The sequence below is a fragment of the Tetrao urogallus genome, assembly GCF_951394365.1.
Source record: "Tetrao urogallus genome assembly, chromosome: 18".
Lineage (NCBI taxonomy): Eukaryota > Metazoa > Chordata > Aves > Galliformes > Phasianidae > Tetrao > Tetrao urogallus.
The window spans coordinates 7,402,350-7,425,355 of NC_136831.1; the positions used below are offsets into that span (position 1 = coordinate 7,402,350).

The window sequence follows — 23,006 nt, forward strand, 5'->3', positions numbered from 1 at the left end:
CTTGTATAACTTATGTACTGAAGAAACTGAAGATTTTAACTATAAATTTTAATTACAGCGTGTAGCTTTGTTGTCAGACTCTTGTGCCATTCATCCTAGTGAAAGTAAAACCCCCTTAGCTGTGTTCCAGAGGACATGCTATGTGTGCATAACTTGCTGTGTGCGTATGTTGGTGTTTGCCATGTAGGCTTCACAGCTACTTCCTTTTTTGTTTCTTAATCAGATACTCGTGTGCAACAACCTCCAACTGCAATAGCTCAGACTTACTTAGGTAAATAATCCCTGTTTAAAGTTGTGAGCTTGTCACCTGATTCTTCCTCTTCAAGTAGTTGTAGGAGAAGGAAGAATTAAAATGAAGGGATGATCCAGTGGTTTCAACAAGGGTAGCGTGCTGGGGAAAAACATGTTCTGTTCCCAGCTCTGCTGCACGCTTGCCAAAATGACTTGGCCAAGTCACAAATCTGTTTAATCTGTTTTTGAAGAATGATACAATGCTTCGTGGGCGGAGACAGAGGGGATGATGAAATTTCAGTGCTCTTTTTCTAGCACTTATTATCAGGAGCTGTGCCTCTCCTTTTCAAATTGACTCCATGCATTTTGAAATGGCTTGCTTCATGTCTGCTGTGCAAACACCACGATTCTCTCCCTCCCCTGGTTCCCTGCCTTCCCTGGCTGTTCTGTAGCGTTTCCTTATGTAGGCAATCCTGGTGACAGTGGTACCATCCCTGAACTTGGGTGTGCCATAGGGCTACAGAGAATACTGGATCTAATGTGATAATGTTAATTTCTGTGTAGTGCTCCATGGTTTTGTAATGAAAAGTATTACAGAAATGAAGAGCAATGTGTTTATTCAGTTGTGACTGAAACCTTGAAAGTAGTATATATGGGAACATAGAAATCATTATTTCTTTTATTAAAAGATTATGTGTAATTATTACCACTCCAGCAACTTGTATTCCTGCTCTAGTTTCTAGGTCACGTATGTTTCTGTAGCAGTAGCAATACTGCTATGACAAATGTTTAAGTGAAATAGTCCATAGTGTTAACAGTGTCTACAGTCCAAATACTGACATTGTTGATGATGCTAAAAGGTCCCAAGCAAATGTATCTTCAGTTCTGTTGAAAATCAAAATCATGGAGCATGCACCATGCTAACCAAGTTCTGTACTTCCCTTTATGACCAGTGGTTACTGGGGGTTTATTTTTTGCTATCAGACAGTCGAAGTTTGAACTTCTCAAAGAGCATGGTTGAAACAATTTCGTAATAAAATGTTGTGGTCTCGTGTAGTAAGTACAGTACAGCTTTCACATGAAGCTGCTGTGGCAGACTTCTTTACCTTTGAAGAAAAATCAGACTGTGAGCTCAGTTGAATTTACTAAAATGTCAGAAAGCTTGCAGGTTTTGGCTAGGGTCATTTTCCACCGGATTAATAGCTTACCTGCAGATAGCAGCGAGCACCCAGCAAGAGGAGGAGTTGTGCCTGGAGAAAAGCTGGTGCAAGGCAGGCAAGAGCTTTCCTGTGTGACAGTGCTGAGCTGCTGCACTGCTGAATGCCACGAATCCATCTCCTGAGATAAGTGCTTATTCATGAGAGCCTGGTTCGTGCTTCTGCTCTGCCAGTTTTGGCCTGTGTTTTTCATTACTGGATGTTGTTGGGAGGTGGTTTATTTTTGCTCAACTGCGCGTGTGTGTCTGTCTGTCTGTCTACACTTAGTCTCCCTTTATATTCAGTGAATGATAGACATCCCTGGGCCTGATTTCTCCAAACAATTTCAGATTTCTCCCTTCTGTGGGATGTGCACCATTAAGTGTTGGTTCCTTTTCATTTGCTATAAGTCACTAGCACAGCTCCAGGTTTTCATTTGGAGAAAATAACCCCTTCACATTTGGGTGTTTTACACTTTCATTCTCTGTGCTGCTTATCAGCACAGTGGCAGTAGTTAACATATGTTCTGACACAGATTTTTGCTTAGCGTGTTCTTTTTATTCCTGGACAGATTTCCACTTGTGTGACTGTCTGACTCCTTAAATCACGACTGTTATTCTTACTGGATGTTATCCTTCTGCACTTTCTCGCTGCCCCTTAAAGCATCCCACGGTTTGAGAACTTGGCATGATCTTAAAGGAATAGCTGAGGAGAAATGCTTCTTGAGGAATATTTTCCAAAAGCAATCTGCTTGTTGTAGATCAAATAGTTTCATTGCTTTGTGATCTTCAGGCTCTTTTGGAGTCTTGATTTGTTCTGGAGTGCCTACACAAGTGATTAGGGAAAGTGTGTGTATGCAGTTCATGCAAACAACATTTCTAAAGGGTCTGTGCCTTCACGGGCAGAGTTTTAGGAATTGCAAATAAAAGTAGAATTGAAAACTGGTTTGAGCAAACATTGTGCGAAGTGCAGATGGCTCAAAACTGATCTCAGAATGCAATATATTGATTTCCAATGAGATAACCAGCCTGCCAGCATCACCAAAGGGAACGGAGAGAGGGACGGCTCTCAGACGTCTTCACATGGCTGTGAGGTGTAATTAATGCCTGTAGCTTTTGAGAGGAGCCTAAAAAAAATTCTGTTCTTTGCCCAAGCTGGCAGATTTAAGGAGGAGATTAAACAGCACTGTGTACTCAGAACTGCAGTTGGTAGGAAGCAGTTTTTGTCACTTTTTCAATGGCTTGAGTTAGTCATGGATTTCTAGGTGAAATAAAGGACTGTTCTGCTCTTGGAAGCAGAGCTCTATCTTGAAAAGCCCATCTAAAACAAACTTTGCTTGGTGGATTCAGGAAGTCCTTTCTGTGCAGCATTGCCTCTTGAGCAGCTTTTCTTTTGGTCAGAGTTCTGGCATCATTCTGCAGTATGCAAGGCAGCTCTCTGATGAGGTAATAAATGAAGTCTTCTGTTGCTACAGTAACAAATGTCTGAGTCATGAGTGCTTTATTTATGATTATGCTTACGTCAAAACACATCAGGACAGCACTTGCTCACTGTACTTTCCCTTAATGTTTTAATTGTAAAGAATGGTAAAATGCCCAGTGCTCGATGTGGAGCTTTCAGCAGCTTTGTCTGGTCTGCTGATAGTTTGTATTTAGCAACAAACAACATTATTATAACTTCAGTGTTTCCCTGTGAACTTCAGCATGCCCAGAAGTAGCCAGAGCTGAGGTGAGATGGCAGGCAGTGCTGCAGCTGTCTGAGCTGCCTGCAGAGCAAGGGTTGCCTCTGGTTTGTCTGCCTCAGCTCAGCTCTGATGGTAAATCTTGTGAAAAATTCTGGAGTGGTATTTACTGCTGTGGTGAAAGTTTGAACTTGCATATTTGGTAATAGGAAACCATTATTAAATGCAGCGATCTGGAAGGAAGAAGGAATGAGGATTGATTTTTACTTTCCTGTTGCCAGTGTTTTGTTTCTGTGTTTTTTTTTTTTAAACAGGAAGCTATTGTATTATAGAGTTATGTATGCTCTGCTGGGACTCAAAATAGCCATTTGAAATTTGGCAGAGATAGAGGCACGCAGTCTTTTGGACAAATCTATTTTGTTTTTACAGTTTAAAATGAAATTTAGGGATAGAGACCACACAACCTGACTGTGCACAGGGCTTTTGTGTGCAGAAATGCTAAATAACCCGAAAATGCAGTGTTTCCATAGGCGGAGTTTCTTTTGTATTCACGGGCTGGGGAGCCTCAAATTCCAGAGGCATTACATGAGCAGTTTTAATGAATTAGTGTCTGGTTTTCCTGCAGCAGATGTGACAAGCAGCTTTATAAGCTGTTTCCCATCGATCGCTGTTTTCCAGCTCTTTTGTGTCTTTCTTTTGCTCAGAGAAAAGCAGTGAAGAGCTTGGTTTCTACAGTAACTGCTGCCTACATTCTTGCCTGCAGGCCAATTTCTTTCTCGGTTCCTGCAGCCTGTGCAGGGCTACTGTATTGAATTTCTGGAGGGTTTGGGTTGTTGGCTTTCTTTTTTTTCCCTTGTCTCTGGTTGAAGTGTTTTACGGTGTAAGAAGAAAGCAGAACACGGTGGAGATTTGTGATTTTGAGATATGTATTTATTAATCATAGCATACTTCCATGGCTGTAGGATAAACTAAGTGCTTTTGCTACTGATCGGTTCCATTATTTGTGTGTTTAGTGTGGAAAGGAAGTGGAATGTGTGACTGCTGAAGCAGGAACATTTGCAATTTGTAATAACAGCTGTATTAAGGCTGGTTTTATAGCACAGGAGGGGAGTGGAGGACCAGCTTTAAGTACAGCATTTGTTCAGTCTCGACTCTTAAATTGCTGTGAACATACCATTAAAATTGTATCATTTGTCACAAAGTTAACTTCCTAAGCGAGAGAGAAGTATTAAGCCATTTCCAGGAAATGTTTTCTCATTACTCTATTCACTGCCAGTGGCTCAGGAATGTTCTCCTGTCATTGTGGATACTCTGCTGCTGTAGGATGATGCTTTGTTGCAGCCAGACTTGTTCCAGGCCCTTCTGAAAGTGGGCTAACACCATTCCTGGAATGGCTTTCCAAAAAATATTCAGACTTCTTATGCGGTTGCTGGAACATGAATGAGGAGGTATGTGAGTTGGGTCTCCTGTTGGAGAGTCAGCAATTTAATCATGTTTCCAGCTTTCACTTAGAATTTGATAAAACTGTAATGTTGGTGGGCTTGAGTTAGCATGAGTCTGCAGCAATATTTTGTCACTTCTGATGAGGCATGGGTCTTAGCTTGTGAATGTTCAGCCATCTGAGTGGATGGAAGGATCAGTGACAGTTTCCTCAGCGTGGTTTTTCATGCAGGTTTATGGCATTGTGTGGGCAATGATGGCGTGCCTGAAAGAAGTGCTTGAATGCTTGTGGAAATCAGTGCTCAAAATAAAACGTCTCATTGCTGGTTGAGATTGCTTCAGAGCCCTCATGTTTTCTGTTTGCGGAGGACATGCTTTTCAGCTATTGATCTTTAGTCAGCAGAAATCAATGGCAGAGGACACAGAGAATGAAGGGAAGCACGTGTGAGGCTGTGATTCATTCCCCAGAGGAGAGAGTTGCCGCTTTTTAAACAAGTTGCTTTTTTGGGTAACCTCTGGAAGTGTCCTGACTAGTAATGACCACACATAATTGCAGGTACATTTATGGTAAATGAACCCAATCAGGGCTTAGTTTAAATCATGGAGGTTTGTAGGAGGAGGCAGCTCTATGAGACATCGTGCACGTGTGCTCTAGGAAGTGATGCTGGGTTCTTGCTGCAGTAGTTTTTCTCGTTGCTGTGCAGGGTGTGGTCAGCTGCACACAGAAACACCTTAAAAACTTCCCTTTTAAAAAACCAGTGGAGAACTTGTGCTTTATGTTCCTCTGCTTTACATTTGAGAAGTGATCTTTTCCCTTGAAAGTCAGTGGGGAAAATAGGATGCTGCTATTTTCTGTTGTGACGGGTTAGAAGAGTGTTACAAAGGTGGCATTTGCGATGGGAGCAGAAGGGCACACCTCGTGTGGATGGAAAGCAGCTGGAGTGGTCCCAGGCGTGGGGTGGTGGGAGGACGTGGCCATCTGGTTGGTCTTTCCAACCTCAGTGATTCTGTATATAAACAATGAGCCAGTGGAAAAGCTTCCTCTGTTCAGGATAATATGAAAATAATTCTAATCTGATGAGCATTACAGTGGATCACCTCTTTTCAGTGTACCTGTTACACCATTAACTGCACTCTGAGCATTTTTCTTGTTTTGGAAGAAAAATGACAGGAATCTCTTTTTGAGGAACTCGAGGAAATCCTTTGTAAAACAAACCTCGAACACATTGTTTGTGTTTCAGTACTCAAGGAAATCCTTACTACAAGAAGTTGTGTAACTCTGTTTCTGATAGCACATATTAGTAATAATAACTTACATTTTGCATAGGTGGTAATTCAGTTCTGGAAGTACTGCAGTAATGATTTACAGTTTAGTTTAACAGACCAGACTCTTAATTCACTTCCAGAATGTCTGCTTATTTGGTGTGCATGAGGTTGGGCAGTTAGAATTTTGGTATAATATTTGGAAGACAGGAAAACTGCAAAAAGTAATCGTTTCTTCTGGAAAAGTATGGGCTAAGTGAAACAGCCACTTTCTCCTTGGTAATGGAATTGCTGCTTTCCAAGCTAGCAGAAGTCGCTGCTTTCAGGTTTCCCCAAGAGGTGGAGTTGTGTTTCTTCTTACAGCGCTCTTTTGTATGTGTTGGTTTGATCAGAGAGTTCAGCTCTCCTCCAGAGAGATGCACCTTTTCCCAAGGTACAGAGCCACAGCGCACAGGCTTTACAGGCTGAATGTATTTGTGATTGCCCTTTTTGTGTTATTTTTCCTCGTGGTGTCTATAGCTGCATGTGTAAAGGCTCATCTTTTAAGCCTTGCTTATTTAAAAATCTGTTAAAAATAATTGTTAGTTCTAGCTTAATTCATAATTAATTACCTATTACTCTGTTGTGATGTCAATAATAAATGGAGTGGCAAATGGAGAAAAGGAACTTGGAACTGCACAGAGCTGGTGGTCCCCTTATGTAGCTTTGCAACCTGGTAGAATTGGGGTCAGTGCTGTCATTCATCACTGGCCTGGGATATGGGGCAGCACCCATAGCAGTTTGTGGATAACACCAGACTGTGGGGAGCGGTTAATAGCTGGAGGGCAGAGCTGGCACTCACAGGGACATGGATGGACTGAAGGCTGATGGGGGACCTTGGGAAGTTCAGGAAACATAAATGTAAAATTCTGCATCTGGGCTGTGTGAAGCCTGGGAATGGCTGACTGGAGGGTCCTGGTGGGGAGGATGTTGTGTGCGTTTCCAAGCTGCGCCCTTGTTGTCATGGTGAAGGCCAGCCTTGTACTGGGCAGTGATTGTACCCAGCTTTGGGCCTCCGGTACAAAAGCCACCGCCAACAGAAGAGACCAACTGAAGAGGGCAGTGGAGGGCTGCTGAGGTGCTCAGGGAACGAGTGGGTGAGAGGCTGGAGGAGCCCACGTGCCTGTGGCAGGGGGGTTGGAACTTGGTAAACCTTGATGTCTCTTCCAACCCAGGCCGTGCTGTGATTCTGTGAAACCATTCCCTGTTATTGTGGCTCATTATGGAGCGAATTGCCCAACTGCAGCCATGGCAGGCTTCACAATTTGAAACAAGATCCAGAGAAAACTGATGTCACTTAGAAGTTAGCTTTCCTGTGAATAAGGTATTGAACCAGAGGCCTTCAGAGGTCTCTTCCAAACTTTATTTCTCTGCTGTTTGATGTGAATGATGTAAAAAACAGGTTTTGCCTTCTGAAGTGCGCTGGAATCAGTTGTGCACGTGGTACTGTGTGTTGTAGTATCTCAGTGGTGACTTAAGCTTCAAAGCATGTGCGTTTTCTACCAGGAGTGTAACTAAAGCAGTTGGTGGTGAAGATTGGTTTTACTGGAGTGATGCAGTGAAATCAGGTAGGAGATGAGTCTTAAATAAGAAACAAATAGGCAAGAAGAATTAGGGAGGGGTTGGTTATAAATCTCCCTTCCATGGAAAGGAGAAGTATGTTGAAATGTGATTTCTGCATTTTCTTTGTTTACTGATGAATACAGGGCAGGATAAGGAGGTATGACAGCATCATCTTAGTGTGCTGTATGGGCAGAGAAAACCTAAGTTGGAGAGAAGCTGTTTGATGGTACAGGGGTTGGTGATTACCTCAGTTTCTCCTGGAAATGAGCTATCCTGTCGCCTGTGTTTGACACTTCAAGCATTTGAAATAAGAAATGAGCAAAAACACAGGCTTGGGAATGGTGACCGGGTTTAAATGTAGAAATGGGAAGCTTTCCTTGGCTGTTAGTGAACTAACAAGAGTTTGGAAACCTCTCATCTTTTGATTTTTGGGTGTGTTTAAAAAACAGGGAGATCCTTGAAGTTCTTGCTGTTCAGTAGCATTTTCAGTGTAAAAACTTGAATTGCCGTGGCGTAACTACCATGCTTAGGGGGTTATTGGTGTTGAACTCCCAGTCTATTTGAAAGCAGGATCTGGAGGTGCTGATAACAGAACTGTAAGAGAACAGCTTCTATCTGGCTTTTAAAAGGCAATTAAAGTGAAATAATTCAAAAGGTACTGAGACACTGAGCTTCATTGCAGGACTGGCATACAGGGAGGAAATGGAATTCCTGCTTCTGTGTTTTGGCTCCACAGATGAGATAGGACATTTCCTTATTTCCAATCAGATGCTATTAGAATGTAGTTAGAATTGCAGGTGTATAATTAACCTTTTCCTGCAGTGCAGGCAGCATTTCTAAAGGAAGAGGAGAAAGTATTAGAGATGTGACAAAAGTGGAATTTAAACGTCTCCTCAGAAGACACCTGGCAATGTACTGAGTTGCTAAACTCATTCAATAGAAGTAATGCCAGGGTCAGCAGGTCTCGGTTTTGCTGGGAGCTGTAGAGATAGGAATGGTTTTCTCACGAATAGTTAGAAATGTTTTGAGGCTGCTTATCTGTTTTCTCCCATCTCAGCTTTTCCAGTAGTTAAGCCAGAATGAACTTCTGAAGCAGAGTGATTAGGACCATTGGTGGCATTGCAGGTGTGATGCCTGCACTGCGGGTTGCTGGATCATAGGCTGGCGGGCTGGCCTCCTTTCTGATGCTCTGTAGGAAAACAGTGTAAGTACTCTTGTGATAAACATACGAAAATATTTAAATATGCTACCATGAATAGTTGTTTGAAATATATGAGATACAGCAATGGCACATCCGTGGCATATCAGTTGGACAAATCATTGGTGCTTTTGTTTTCATCACTTTGATTCCTGCCATGTGAGCTTTTCATCACGTGGCTCTTGGAACACACATCTTTCATAGGGTTTGGTTTTTAAAGAATCTGTTGGACCAGTTGTGGCTCCATTTGGTTTCCTACTCTGAATGGTATCATCCTCTGAAGGAACAGTAGGAGTTAATTGAGTAGATGAGGGGTAGAGTGACACTTTGCAATACAGCTACGTTCGTTCATTCATTCATTCATTTAAAAGTGGGATGTATAGATCAGTTTCTTCTATAGCAACCATCCTAGCACATCATGAAAGTAGTCTGCTTTTTAAAGAGCGATTAAAATTGAGTTCAGCTTGCTTTAGGCACTGTGTGTTTGAGCAGGTCTCTGTGTGTGCTTCCTTTGCTTTGCTGTATAATTAAAAAACAAATGCCCAAACCAACTTGATTCTCCTCACCTTAGAAAGTGCACCTTATTTTGATTTGGAAAGTCAGTGCAACATGTGTGCATTGATGCAAATGGCTTAGAAAATCTGTTAGTCAGTGTACACTTCTTAGATCACTTTTTGGGCTATCTTCCAGCTATTAAAACATATCTATATTTAAAAACCATGCTTGAAAATACGAACCAATTGACAGATGCAGCCTTTCAATAATACTTTCTGATAGTCTTTCAATAATGAGGCAGAACAGTGATCTGTGAGTGTTTTGTGTCTTCCTTAAGAGCAGCACCCTGTGAAGCTCAGTGTGAGAAGTGTTGTGCACTACACAGTAACGGGTTTCACTGCAGCTCCTGACTGTAAGATCCACGTTTGCATGGCATTGCTGATTAACCTTTGGTTTGTCAGAGCTCCTGAGTTTGGTTTTGTTTTCCCAAATCCGATTGACATTTGTCACCAGTATTTCGCAGCATCTCATTTTTATTAGCACAACAGCTGAGACCTCTCTCAATTGCTACTAAAACAGTACAGGCAGAAAATGCTTTCTGAGAGGGAAAGCATGGTAGTGAGCAGGAGATACTAAAAAAGCAGAATTTGGTTCACTCAACTTTTTTGCTGAAGTGCATCTGCATTTTTTTGGCATAGATTCTGTTCCTGATTTAGCACATGGAGCGTGTTTCAGAAATAGGTCGTCTGTTAAATCCGGACAGAGTCCATACTGAGAAGTGAGGCAGAGAGAAAAGGGAGGTCAGCATCACTGCTTGCTTCTTTTCCTGATGCTTGAATGTAAACTGCAGGGGAAAAAGGAATCTCCGCAACGGATGCGTGCATCACAAGAGGTGTAGTAAAAGGCAAATGCTTTCTTTGCTTTATAAATATGCTTTAAGAAGTAGAACCCAAAGAGTATGAGAATTGATGCTTCCAATGCTGCTGTTCAGCTCAGCCTTCCTTCCAGTTCTCATGGAATTTTGACATTTAATACAATCTCTTCAAAGCAGTGATGCCATTTATTTACAGTGTGCTGCTTGTGTTCATGGCTGCATCCCTCAGACCTGTTCCAGTATACTGGTTTCTATCCTTTTAAAACCAGACCTACACAGAATCATTTAAAAAACTATTGTGAAGGTTTGTTTGTAGGTCATACAGCATTTAAAAGTTGTATTCATGGTTTGGGAGGGATGTGTAAATACAGTTGGGGGCTTAGTGCTGAGTGCAGTCTGACAGCTTAATTAAAAGAGAGGAGGTGGCAAAGTTCCTTGAACGGAGCCTTTGTAGATCCTTTTGTTGAGAGAAAATGAAGTTTCTTGTTAACTCAGTCTGTTTAGTTCTGAGAAGTTATAAATAACCTGTTCTGTGTAACTGGGTTAACTTGTGAATACCTGCATGGAAAGATGGGGGGACAGAAGGAAAACGTTCACGTGTGCGGTAGTTGTATTTCATTTCCCAACAACTCACATTGTTAATTTACTGCCAGATTATAATCAGTTTTTTCAATTTAGGGATACAGAAGTTGGTCATTTGTGTAAATGGAAATTTATTGAACTTGGCTCTTAAATTCAGCTTTACCAAAACATACCTAAAAGTGGTAGTGCAGCAGCCATGCACTCTGCAGACGATGGCCTTGGGACTGACAGGTGTTGGATTCAATATGTGTATGAAGAGAAAACGGAGCAGTCTTTTAGCTGGAGCAGTCCATGAAGCTGATTAAGGCTCAGATTTGCCTATCTTTATGCTCCTGGTGAGTTCTGCTTGTCTTGCTTGCTCCTTCACAGGAGCTGTTGTTTGACATCTGGCAAATAGCATTTGTCTTCAAAAAATAATACCAAAATAATACTTTTTTAGGGGTAGTTGCAAGGTTAGGATGAACCTCAGGAAATGCAGAGACTACACATGAAGTGCTGTCGTTACAAATAAGTGCCTTTGTTTATGTCTTTCCAAATTCTGAACTTGCTCACTTGTGAATCTGTTTCTGATCACGCTGATCTTTGTGTAATCAGTAGAATGAAGGTGGTTACAAGTAATTGTGCAAGGCAGCATACCTTTGTATTTTTAGATATGGTGATATGTGCAAATCATGCAAAAAAAACTTATGCTGTGTAAACAAGTGACTTACGTGTTTGTTTTTCATTTTTCAGCTGTACTTTCAGGTTTCCCAGCACAAACATAAAGATAACATTCACTGCTCTGTCCAATGAGAAGAGAGAAAAACAGGAGGCCCCGGAGTCCCCAGTGAAGCCTGTGCAACCCCAGATCTCTCCCTTAACGATAAACATTCCAGACAACATGGCTCACCTGATCAGCCCTCTCCCTTCTCCCACAGGAACTATCAGGTATTTAAACCCTGCAGATGGAATACAGGGCAAGAGAATGGTTACAGAATTCAGACCATTTTATAATATGCTTTCAGTATTCTGCTTCTGTGATGAAGCTTCAGTTCTGCTACCTGTGAAAACAGTTACATCAGCAGCCTTGAGTACTTACATGTAATTTCTTAGACGTGTAGCAGTTTGCTCTGGAGTGTAACATTCTTAGAAGAAAGCAGCACATGTTTTACTTTCTTTCCAAGCGACTTTGGTGGTGTTTTTATAGACTTTGGTTATCGTTAGTGTGGAAAATAGATTGATTTTTAATTCTGAAAGATGATTTTTTAGTGACCAGTCATTACTGAAAGTAAACAAAGCACATAAACTGAAATGGAACATGAGAAGTTTAGTGTATGGAGGTCATCTGCAAGGGAGGTTAATTTGGGTTTTTTATTCATTGTGCTGCTTGATTTGGTAATTGTTGTCACCGTGTGACTCTTTGTTTGGGACCAAAATAATGAAACAAACACCAGCTGTCCTGATAAGCTGATAAAATTAGTTTAGATAGAAAGTGCTGGAGCAAAAACTTCATTTCAAGTCACTGAAAGTTGCTTTTGCAAACCATGTACTTGCTCCATGCTTCTTGTGGGCCTCACTTGGGTGATGGACTGTGAATGATTGGTTTTGAAAAATGTACTTGCTGTTAATGAGATTTGAATGAAGGATAATCGACTTCTTTCCTGTTTGCCAAGACCTTCATCTCAGTGTTGCAGTGTTTAATGAGATCTATACAGATGGTGGAAATAGAGAGAGATTTTGACTTGTCTGTGTAACAGGTTTGCCTTCTGATTAAAATTCAAGGAAAATATTTTTTGCTTATGAAATGATAGAGCAACTCATAAATGCTGCAGGTAATATCATGCGTATCACCACAGTCTTTGCCTCACTATGAATTTTGCAATTCTCTTCAGGGCTTTCGTGCACCTGTTGAGCACACTTTATTACAGAAAAAAAAAAGATGACAGTTTTGAGTCTATTTTGAGAGCAGAGCTTGACAGTTTCTCTTCCAATCATCCTGTTTTGGACAGGACTTGTAAGCTTGCTTTGTATGTACCCATATGTGTTGCTTTGTCAATATATGCTGAAGTGAGCTCAGTGGAAGGATGTCAGTTGATCTGTAAAAACACGGAACAGCAGTGACCTATATTGAAAAGCATAGTGAAAGTAGTTAGATATTTTGGTTCTGATCAAGGATTCTTCCATGCAGTGCTTCAGAAATCCAGTCTTCCTTGTATGGCGTATTGCTGGCAGGTAACAAGTGGCTGTGCTGGATTTCTCAGATCGCCTTTGCAGATAAGGCTGCACCAGTCTTTGCTATTGTAGTTTTCAGTTAAATGTTGGAAGTGCTGGGGACTGCTGCAATGAGTTACAGTCGCTGAGAAGCGTGTGCCCCGATGGAGAGCTGCCAGAGTTTTGGTTTTAGTTGGAGGAGACAGACATCACTCAGTGACTTTGTCATTCCTGTTGGCAAAATGAAATTGTGGAAGTAAAACCATTTTTGTGCTGCTGTAGTTCGTGTGGGCTCACGGGGCAGGAGAGCAGCCCTTAGGAAATGTGCTCCAATTTTAACTCTGCTTTTCTGTGGTGGATAGCAAAACGTGAGGAGTCAGAGGGCATCACTTCTTCCCTTTCATTGGTGCTTTCACTTTCTGGCACAGTATTTGCTCTGCTGATGTAATACAGAGTGCAGTCAGATAAGTCAGTGCTGATGCTTCCTGTTCATAGCATTCATCACATATATATATATATATGTGTGTGTGTGTGTGTGTATGAACATGCTTGCAAATGTTTAAAATAATGTTTTAGATTTTAATGAGAATCAATTTATTTTTTTTTGCCTCACTGCTTTTTATATTTTCTCATGTGCAGAAATACTGCACAGAACAAGATCTTTCTGAGTAGACAAAATACAAGCATATGGCAGAGATTTCAGGCAAGATGTGTTTCTTGTTTCAGATGAGTGTCTTAAAATGTGTGGTTGCTTATGTAGTTAAAATGGACTTCTGTGTAGGCAAATCTCACCCAAATACAGTACAACCTAATAAATCAGTTAATCCCTTTTCCTTTGAGGAGGAAAGCCTGAGCTTCATCTGACAGGTTTCTTCCTGCAGTGATTCTAATGCTCATGGATGAGTTAGAAGGGCTTGGAAAATAGATTTTATAATGGAAATACTGACAGGCCCTTAACTGTGGTCTAGAAGCACTGATAGTGGGCTTTTCTGCAATAAGAGCTTTTTGATTAAATATAATGTGGTGATATACTGTATAACAAAATAGTAGGATCTTCTTTTTATGCTCAACAGTGCTGCAAATTCCTGCCCATCTAGCCCCCGTGGTGCAGGCTCTTCAGGGTACAAAATGAGTCGTGTGATACCATCTGACCTACATTTAATGGCTGACAATTCTCAGTCAGAAAATGACAAGGAGGCATCGGGTGGAGACAGCCCAAAGGTAAGCACTGTTTGAAATAAAACCCATACGTTATGTTTGCAGTGAATGCAATGCTTCTGAAATTTTGTTAGCCACCTTTTATGCATTAAATCATAGCCCAGCATTTCAAACTTCAAAATAATTGTGAGTTCTTTGTGATGAGATACGATGTTTATTCTGATGCTCCCATTCCCCCTCACCTTCAAAGAGGTCTGTGTGTGTGTGTATGTGTGTATCTTTGTAGGCATTCTTTAGTGGTATTTGTTTCTCCTTTTTTTTTTTTTTTTTAGTGTTAGTTTACAATTTGCAAAGCAGAAGAGTAAAATTGTCTTAGTTTTTCTGTTTGAATATTCTGGTTGTTCAGAAGTGCTTAAGGCATTAATTGCTTTGCAACTTAGTTCATAAAGGAATGTGTGTGTTTTTACATTTTTATTGATGCAGAATTTTCATTTTTCCTCTGCAGGACGACTCCAAGCCACCTTACTCCTATGCACAGTTAATAGTACAAGCAATTACAATGGCACCTGATAAGCAGCTTACACTAAATGGAATCTATACGCACATAACTAAAAATTATCCATACTACAGGACAGCAGACAAGGGCTGGCAGGTAAGCTTGATTTCTAGAAGGTTCTCTTAGTTGAGAGTAGTGCTCTCTGCATACTTGGTCCTAAGTCAGTTGGCGAGCCTAATGGCCCTCTGTAAATACAACTTCTCAAATCAGTGTTGGTTAAAATTTATCTTTTTCTGATTGAATCTCCAACAAAGTAGGCAATTAACGTTATTTTATGTTTGAAGCATTGCTCTGTTTATGGAATAGTACTCTCTAAAGCTCTGGCAGTGACACATACAGACTTCTGGGGAAGAAAAATGTAGCTAGAGCTGTGGATTTAAGCACATGTTAGTGTCTGGAGATGCAGTTCTGTTCTGTAAGTTCACACAGCATAAACATGCATGTTGTCATATTGGGATAGAATTAGGATACCTAATGTTCTGGGTTCAGGTTCATTTGGGCATTTGGGATCTTGACCATACAATACAGTGAAGGAGTGAGTACGTACGACTGTTGTTCCCTTGCGCTGTGTGCCCGATGCACTTCTGCAGTATTCCATTTGTGAATGGGTTGTTTCTGTTCTGAGTTAGACCAAACCCTGTAGAATTAATTTCTGCTTTCTTTTCACTTTCCAAGAGACTAGCCTCAGCATTTGCCAGGATGACTAACGGAGTATGAATCAGTCTGGCACGGTCTTTCCAGATACACATAAGGGTTCAATGCCTTTGCTGCTGTTTTTAGTGTCAGTGAAGGACAGAAGAGCACAATTAGCAGGATGGCAAGTTTGCATATGTGGCATTCAGGCTGCACTGTCCGTCATGAAGGATCATTTTCACAGTGCTGCTCTTAGCACAGTCACGATGTGCAGCAGAGGCATGCTCTGAACTTCTGTGCAAGGAAATAAAATCTGGGGAGACTGGAGGAGGGTAAAAGTGAGGAAGAGTATCTGCTTGCTGTACTTACAGGAGACCAGAGAGTACACACCTTCTCAGTAGAGGAACAGATTTCAAATATGAATTACGTGCTAATTTGTCATTGAGCCTATATGAAAGTTTATATGAAAGTCACTCATAGGAGAATTGCAAGGTTAATGGGGAATGGCACTTCTACAAGGATTTTGTAATGCTTTGGCTAGTAAAGGACTTCACTCTTATTGTGAGTGGGAAGGACCTGTAAGATTTTTTTTTTTTCCCCTTTCTCAAGTGATCAGTGAAGAATTCTGGTTGCAGAAATACTGACAGATATGTTTTAGCAATAGGGTTCTGCTTACAAAACGTTGGCGTGCTTTTTGCTTCCTGATTTGGAATCATTATCTGTGCATATAATGCTTCCTTATGTGAGCGAGCCTCATGTAGTCACACACACACATACAGTGTAACACACAGAATTCTGGCTTAGGACAAAAATACTTGACTGAACCAAGGTGATGGACACAGCAAAGCAGACGTGTTCCAGAATAAATAGTTAGCAGCTATTTCTACTGAAAAACAAATTAAAAAAGCAGCTGGAAATGAGATGCTGTTAAGTAACTGGTCACATAAACAGTGCAGGAGCACTGACAGGGGCAGCTCATGTGTAACAGCTCTGCTAGCTTTTAATTATCAGGTACTAGATGATAGGTAAGGTGACTTATCTGATTGATGCCTTAAGTAATATTTGAGGCTATATTTGAATATTATTCAAACCAGACAGTACATGCATGCAAATAACGTCCAGATCCCATCCCTTAATTAGCAGCACTGCAGTATTTATATCCCCTATTACATAAAACTCATTTTGTTGAGGACTCCTCTTTGTGATCTTATTTTAGCAGGTGCTTTTGGATCTACTTTTTTGTTCCAGCATATGGAGAAATAAATACAATTTATAAACATGTTCTTGGCATCTTTTCAGTTCTTTTTCAATTTTTGGCTGAGGAAAAGATTTTCTGGTTTCATCAGTTCATATTTAAGAAACCATGCATGGTTATCCATAATTTTTTTTTTTAGGTGTTCCAAACTTATTCCCAGGGTCCCAAATGCTGACACTTGAACTGGATTTACATTTGATCTTGGAAATTTTGAGGAGCTTTTATTAATATAAAGCTTTTTCTCCATTTCCCCCCCCCCGTTCTCTCACAAGTTTTTCAGTACTTATTCTTGTACTTACTTTCTTGTTATTCAGTGACAATATTTAGAAAGATTTGGGATTTATACTGGGGAAAGGAAGAAAAAAAGGATGTGCACAAAGGCAAGCAGAGGTAGATACAGACACTTTGGAGCATTAGCAGTTCTCTGCATCTCTTTGATCAAAGTTGTGTGAGTTGCAGCACAGACAGCCACGTGAGGATGAGGTAGCGTGCAAACCAGGCTGGAGTAACAGGGATCTCACCGAGGAGCTGTGTGAGGACCTACTGCCATTTGTTGTCCTGCTGGACATGCGGAGTCCTTGGCTGCTCTGCTGAGACAGGCTGGACTGTGGGTGAACTCCCAACAATCTCAGTATTTGGATCTTGTGAAATTTAACCTTTTCCTTCTGTATTTGGAACAGCAACAAAGTGTAATCGTGTAAGATCAGTATCAGCACATTCTTTTCTGGCCCTCGTAGTACAGTCTGATATTTTCCTTGACACCTGGGGAAGGGTGGTATTATGAGGACATGAGGGCTGCTATTTTTTTGTTTTTTTGCACTGCATTATGGTCAAATACTTGTAGTGTTCTAACTGTGAAAGTCACCATGTATCACATTAACATATTGGTTTTTAATTGTTGGGAAAGATTTGGAAAATGCCAGAGTCCTTTGAGGTTCATGGCGCTGCGTTGGCAGTGTGTGACTCCTGTTGAAGTATGGAATTAAAGAAACTGAACCCCAAGTTTCCTGTAGTACACATTGCTGCAGTAGGCCACATTCTGACTTGAAAAAGTTATATGAATTCTACATATTTTTTTATGTTCCATAGAATTCAATACGTCACAATCTCTCTCTGAATCGTTATTTCATCAAAGTACCACGTTCCCAGGAAGAACCAGGCAAAGGCTCATTCTGGAGGATAGACCCTGCCTCTGAAAGCAAATTAATAGAGCAGGCTTTTAGGAAAAGGCGGCCTAGGGGAGTACCTTGCTTTAGAACCCCTCTGGGACCACTCTCTTCTAGGTAAGGAAAAACAGATGAACAAAAAGACTATGGCTGTTGTTTAATCTTCAGGCTGATACAGACTTGATAGTTTTGGATACAGTCACAAGTTCAGTAATTTAATTAAATCCAGGCTCAGTGTTTGAATTCTGTATGATAAACTTTGCTAGGAGGCTGCCCCATACGCTAGGTTTGTTTTTATTGCTTGTGTTAAAGAACTGACTCTGTATGCCTAACTGTCAGATGTTAACGTAAGCAAGCCTTGCTGTACCTTTGTTGTGTTGTTTTTCTCTTTACAGAATTACAATTTTAATTTCTAACTGCCATCTACAGAATTCTAAAACAGTTTACAAAGAAAATAACCAAATACCAGCTACCATTATTTCGAGCTTAGAAATTACAAGTGTGCGTTTTAATTTGATAATGTCCAAGCAGAATTTGTGATGGGGAAATACATGGCTTTTAATGATTCCCTTTGCAAAGTTATGACCTTCTTGGTGGTGCACATTTTTTTGAGTTGCCCTTTAGTCCAATACATTTACATCCTTCTCCACCAAAAGAAATGTTTATATTTCACAGATGGTTTTAGGGAGTCTCCCTAGGAAGGCATCCAGCCGCTTCCATTCCATTAACTGCACCTGAAGTTTGCTTTTAAATTCTGTTCTTGTTTAACAGAAGCTTTTTCAAAACTGCTCTGGGTTGTAACTGTACTTGCCAGAAGGCACAAGTGCCCTCCTGTGGGCAGTGTGTGTTACAGTCTCTGTAGAGGAAGGTCGCTGTCTTTCGCAGTTCAGAAGTTAAAACACGTCAGCTGCTGCTTTCGTTTTTGAATACAGAAGTGCCCCAGCCTCTCCTAATCACTCTGGAGTGCTGTCTGCACACTCCAGTGGAGTCCAGACCCCCGAGAGTCTGTCCAGGGAAGGATCTCCAGTCCCAATGGAACCTGAGCCTAGTGCTATCCAGCCAAAACTAGCGGTAATACAAGAAGCACGATTTGCACAGAGTGCCCCAGGTGAGGATCCTGAAAGAAGCGTGTGGGGTTGGAGGTGGGAGAGGGTTGGCATGTCCGTGTTACCAGGGCTTTGCATAGAAACAAAAAGAAACAACAAAGAGTAAATGTTTAATGTCTTAAAATATATAACAAACACTGAATAATGCACACGTATTCCAGGTAAATACTCTTTGCAGACCCACAGGTGATGTTATCTCTGGGTTCCAGAACCCTTGATTGCTTTAATAGTAAGCAGAGATTTGTACTTCTGTGCTGAATTGAGCCATGCTGCCTTGTAATGGCTTTTGCTATGTTTGGAAATGTGCTCTTTCTGGGTTAGAGGGAAAAAACAAACAAAAAAAAACAACCAACCTAAGTGTAGGCTATGGAAAGAAGCAGATGTCCTGCATGCATCTGTGGTCATTCCATCTGTTTGATGCTGGACATAGAACAGAATTATAAGGCTAAGGAGACAAGGCACAAATTCTCCTTAAAAAATAAAAACAAAACAAACAAACAAAAAAAAAACACCAAAAAAGAGGGGAAGGTGAAATGGAATAAGGATTGTTTGTTTAATTACCTTAGCTGATGCACTTTGCCATCCATCTTCTCAGTGATATTCCTGCGAAAGTAGCAGTAAATGTTCTGTGACAAAGCCAGCAGCCCTCAGCAGGGGCTGAGAGGCTGGGAGTTGTTCCTCTGTGGAAAGCTTCCATGCAGCACTGAAGCACACGTTAGTTCCCGTCTGTGGAAGGAGTTTCACTGAATGAAGATGGAACGTAGCTGTGGTAGCTGCAGGGCTGTGGTGGGGGGTGGAGCTCCTGCCCAAATCAGCAGCTCTAACTGAGCTAACGAGGCGCTTACCTGGAATATGTGGCTTGGAGGAGTTGTGCTGTAATCGATGTCTGCTTTTGTCAGGGATGAGTGAAGGAGGTCGTTAATCCTCTCAGGCTTTAGCAGTAAGTTTAATAGAACGACTGGTTTAAATGACATAATTCAGCAGCCTGATTTTTCTCTCTTCCTTGCTAGGATCACCTCTATCTAGCCAACCAGTTTTAATTACTGTACAACGGCAGCTACCACAAACTATTAAACCCGTCACCTACACTGTTGCAACTCCTGTGACAACATCAACATCCCAGCAGCCTGTAGTTCAGACAGTTCATGTTGTTCACCAGATACCAGCTGTGTCTGTCACAAATGTGACTGGATTAGCACCAGCAAACACTTACACTGTAGCTGGACAGGCAGTAGTCACGCAAGCTGCAATGGTAACCCAGCCCAAGGTAGAACCTCAAGAGAATGGAGACCACAAGGAAGTAAAAGGTGAGAGCCTGTGGGTTGGTTGCTCTGGTTGGTTATTATTCAAAAATGATTTCCATGCTAAAACTGAGGATTTGCATCGTAATTTCTCACATAGCTCGGAGCTCATAACATGACAGTATGCATCTTCACTGAGGGCTGACATAGTAAATGTGAATTGTTGCTTTTTTTTAATGCTTTCTTGTTTTTCACTGATGCTTTCTCATCTGTTTTTCAGTGAAAGTGGAGCCTATACCTGCTATTAGCCATGCTACAATCGGAGCTGCTAGTCGTATCATTCAGACATCTCAGACTACACCTTTACAGACAGTCACTATAGTGCAACAGGCACCTCTAGGTCAACACCAGCTACCAATAAAAACTGTAACGCAAAACGGAACGCACATAGTACCCATCACCACTGCAATACAAGGGCAGGGCAATGCTGGTGAGTGTTGTGTCGGGCTGTTCCGGGCTAAAACCTCACAGTGGCCAGTGCTGAATCTTTTCTCGTGCTTTCTCTTGTATTCTGTAGTCGTACTGAAAACATAATTTGTACTAAAAAATTTGATGACAGCCTTGTGTGAGATTGTTCTCTCTCTTGGTAAGAGCTCGTGTTTTCTTTTCATTGGAGATTACCTGAGAGCTTTTTATTGGCTCTGCGGTCGCTGTAGGGATGTTCCAGTGATGACAACCCATCTTCTCTTGTTGATAGGAGTTGGACTCGATGATCTTTAATGGGTCTCTTCCAACTCTTTGTGCTCTGTGGTTAAACCCACTGGCTTTTTGGACTGTTACTTCTTTCTTGTTTTTATTCAACCTGTACAAAAGCAGGGCGCTAAAATTAACGAGCTTTCTCTGATTTTGAGGTTGGTTCTGTCTGCATGCTGTCTTTCCCATCTCAGACTCAGCAGTCTGTGTGAGCAGTGGTACTTCTTCACAATTCTTATTATTCAGCCTGTGTTGTGATTTACAGATACATTCAATTTTGGATTGGTTTGCAGATATATGTAGTTTGTTTCAACAGTTTCACTTTTATATGTTACCTGGTGCTGCAGTATTTTCTCATAAATTACACTTCTGGAAATTGATATAAGGAAGCCCAAAACTCTTCATTACATGCATTTATTTCAGTAAAATCCTACTAATGGAGTGAATTATTTGTTTTATATCCTTTTTACTTCTGTCTCTGTCATCAGTTCTCTTACTGAAGTATAGTACTTACAGGTCAGTGTTCTGTCTGCTTCTGCTTCATTTCAGCACAAGTAAAGCAAAGGGAGTTACTGTCAGACTAAATGCACATTTTTTCTTTAATCAGAGTTGAGCCAAGAGTCACATGAAGTGTTTTCCAACGAGTTTGTTCTGCAAGTACACACTGAGTACAAGGCAGTTTGGTTATTTGCAGTGGTGATTCCTGGTATTCACTGGAATAGTTTACTAAGAACCAAGAACTTCAGCAAATATGAATTCCTTGAGCTCTTGATGTTTGAGCTCCACTAACAGAATTCCGTGGTATTCTCAGCAAAGCTGTGATGCCAAAGACAGGGAGTTAATGTGTAAAAAGCAGGTCAGTAGGTGGTGTTTAGACAAGCTTTCATGAAATGCAGTGAACAAGTAAATATATAATTGGTATTTTGTATTATTTGCCAAAGACATGTGAATAGTCAGATGAAGAAAATCAAAATTGAGAAACGACCTTTTAACAGTTAGAGGGAAAGCACCCTTGGATGTGATGACTGCAGGACTGTGCTTGCTTGTAATGGTGACTGGTGTGCTGTTGTTTCCATGTAATGACAAGTATGACAATCTGCTATAGCATGTTTTAAGCACTTACATTTCTGTTATCTGATTCACTTTCATCAGACAGTAATTTCTTAAACCTTCTCATTAAGCCACTCTTGTTTTCCTTACACTGTGGGTGATTAACTATCTATCAGAGAGGAAGTGATGCTCGAGTTATCTGCATCTCCTGGCTGTGTGCTTTGCATTGCTTTTGTTGAATAACTCATGGCCAGCAATGAATATGAGCTGCTGCTGTTCTTCCTGGCCAAGCACTGCGTTGTGCACAGACAGGACCTGCACATCCACAGCCATGGCCAGATCCTCCTTCAGGGAGGTTCTAAATTCCCTTCCCGGTTCTGTCACGGATATTTCAGAGGTTGGCTTTACATCATTTAATCTCTTTCTGTGTTCAGTTCCCCACTGACAGAATGGAGGTACTTTCCCTTTTTCCCACCTCTGTCCCTGTCTGTGTGATCGGTGAGTGATTTACAGCAACGGCTGTGGGTTTGTGCAGAGGTTAAATGGTTGCAGCTGAATCTCGCCTGGTCTGACAGATGCCCTGCTGTAGTGCAGCGCTTTGATGGCAGTGCATGTTTGCTTTCAGTCTCACCTGTTCCAACGAGGATTAGGTGCTGAAGTTGTGTTCTCTTTTTGCAGCTGCTGCAAGTCCTTTGCATATGTTGGCAACCCACGCGTCCGCCTCGGCATCGCTTCCAACAAAGCGCCAGAACGGAGACCAGTCGGAACAGCAGGAACTGAAACGTATCAAAACAGAGGATGGGGAGAGCATAGTGATAGCTGTTAACGTGGACACCCCGCCTGTGGCAGTGAGCGATAAAGGCAGCCAGAACTAGAAACTTAGAGTTTGCTTTCTTTCTTTCTTTCTTTTTTTTTTTTTTTAAACAAACAAAAACAAAAAAACACACAAAAAAAAAACAACCAACAACAAACTCCGTGGTGCCAAAAGGAGACACTTAAATATAACACCTAAAATCTTGGAACATGTTCTCACGCAGTGGGGAAAGGGGCCCTGTGATCAGACTTCAACGTTCAGCACTGAAAAATAAACCAACACAGGTGGCCTTAAAACTTGGTAACTTAAAGTCAAACTGCAAAACATGTTGTTCCAGAGGCTGTGACCCCGCTCCTCCCTGCCCCTATGAACTGTGTGCGCTGAGAAGTACAGTGCTGGGGAGGGCTGCAGCTTTAAAAAAGTCTTTATCAGATGATTTTAAGGACTGAGCATCTCAGTGTAACGGCAGCATGATAAGCGCTTAGTGTGAACTGGTTTCAAACGATTGTATATTCCTCAAAG

General features: G+C 41.3%; 1 protein-coding gene across 1 annotated transcript in view; it reads left to right on the forward strand.

Annotated features, from left to right (window-relative positions):
* Window positions 1–22,545, forward strand: part of FOXK2 (forkhead box K2) — a gene marked incomplete at its 3' end in the record, with an annotated part of 39,479 nt that extends 16,934 nt beyond the window's left edge. Inside the window, exons 2-9 of the mRNA XM_079544253.1 lie at window positions 11,295–11,489; window positions 13,826–13,973; window positions 14,416–14,562; window positions 17,444–17,637; window positions 18,453–18,628; window positions 19,637–19,933; window positions 20,148–20,357; window positions 22,349–22,545. Coding sequence (XP_079400379.1) covers window positions 11,295–11,489; window positions 13,826–13,973; window positions 14,416–14,562; window positions 17,444–17,637; window positions 18,453–18,628; window positions 19,637–19,933; window positions 20,148–20,357; window positions 22,349–22,545 — 1,564 coding nt within the window. The remainder of the gene's footprint in view (window positions 1–11,294; window positions 11,490–13,825; window positions 13,974–14,415; window positions 14,563–17,443; window positions 17,638–18,452; window positions 18,629–19,636; window positions 19,934–20,147; window positions 20,358–22,348) is intronic.
* Window positions 22,546–23,006: the final 461 nt, after the last annotated feature.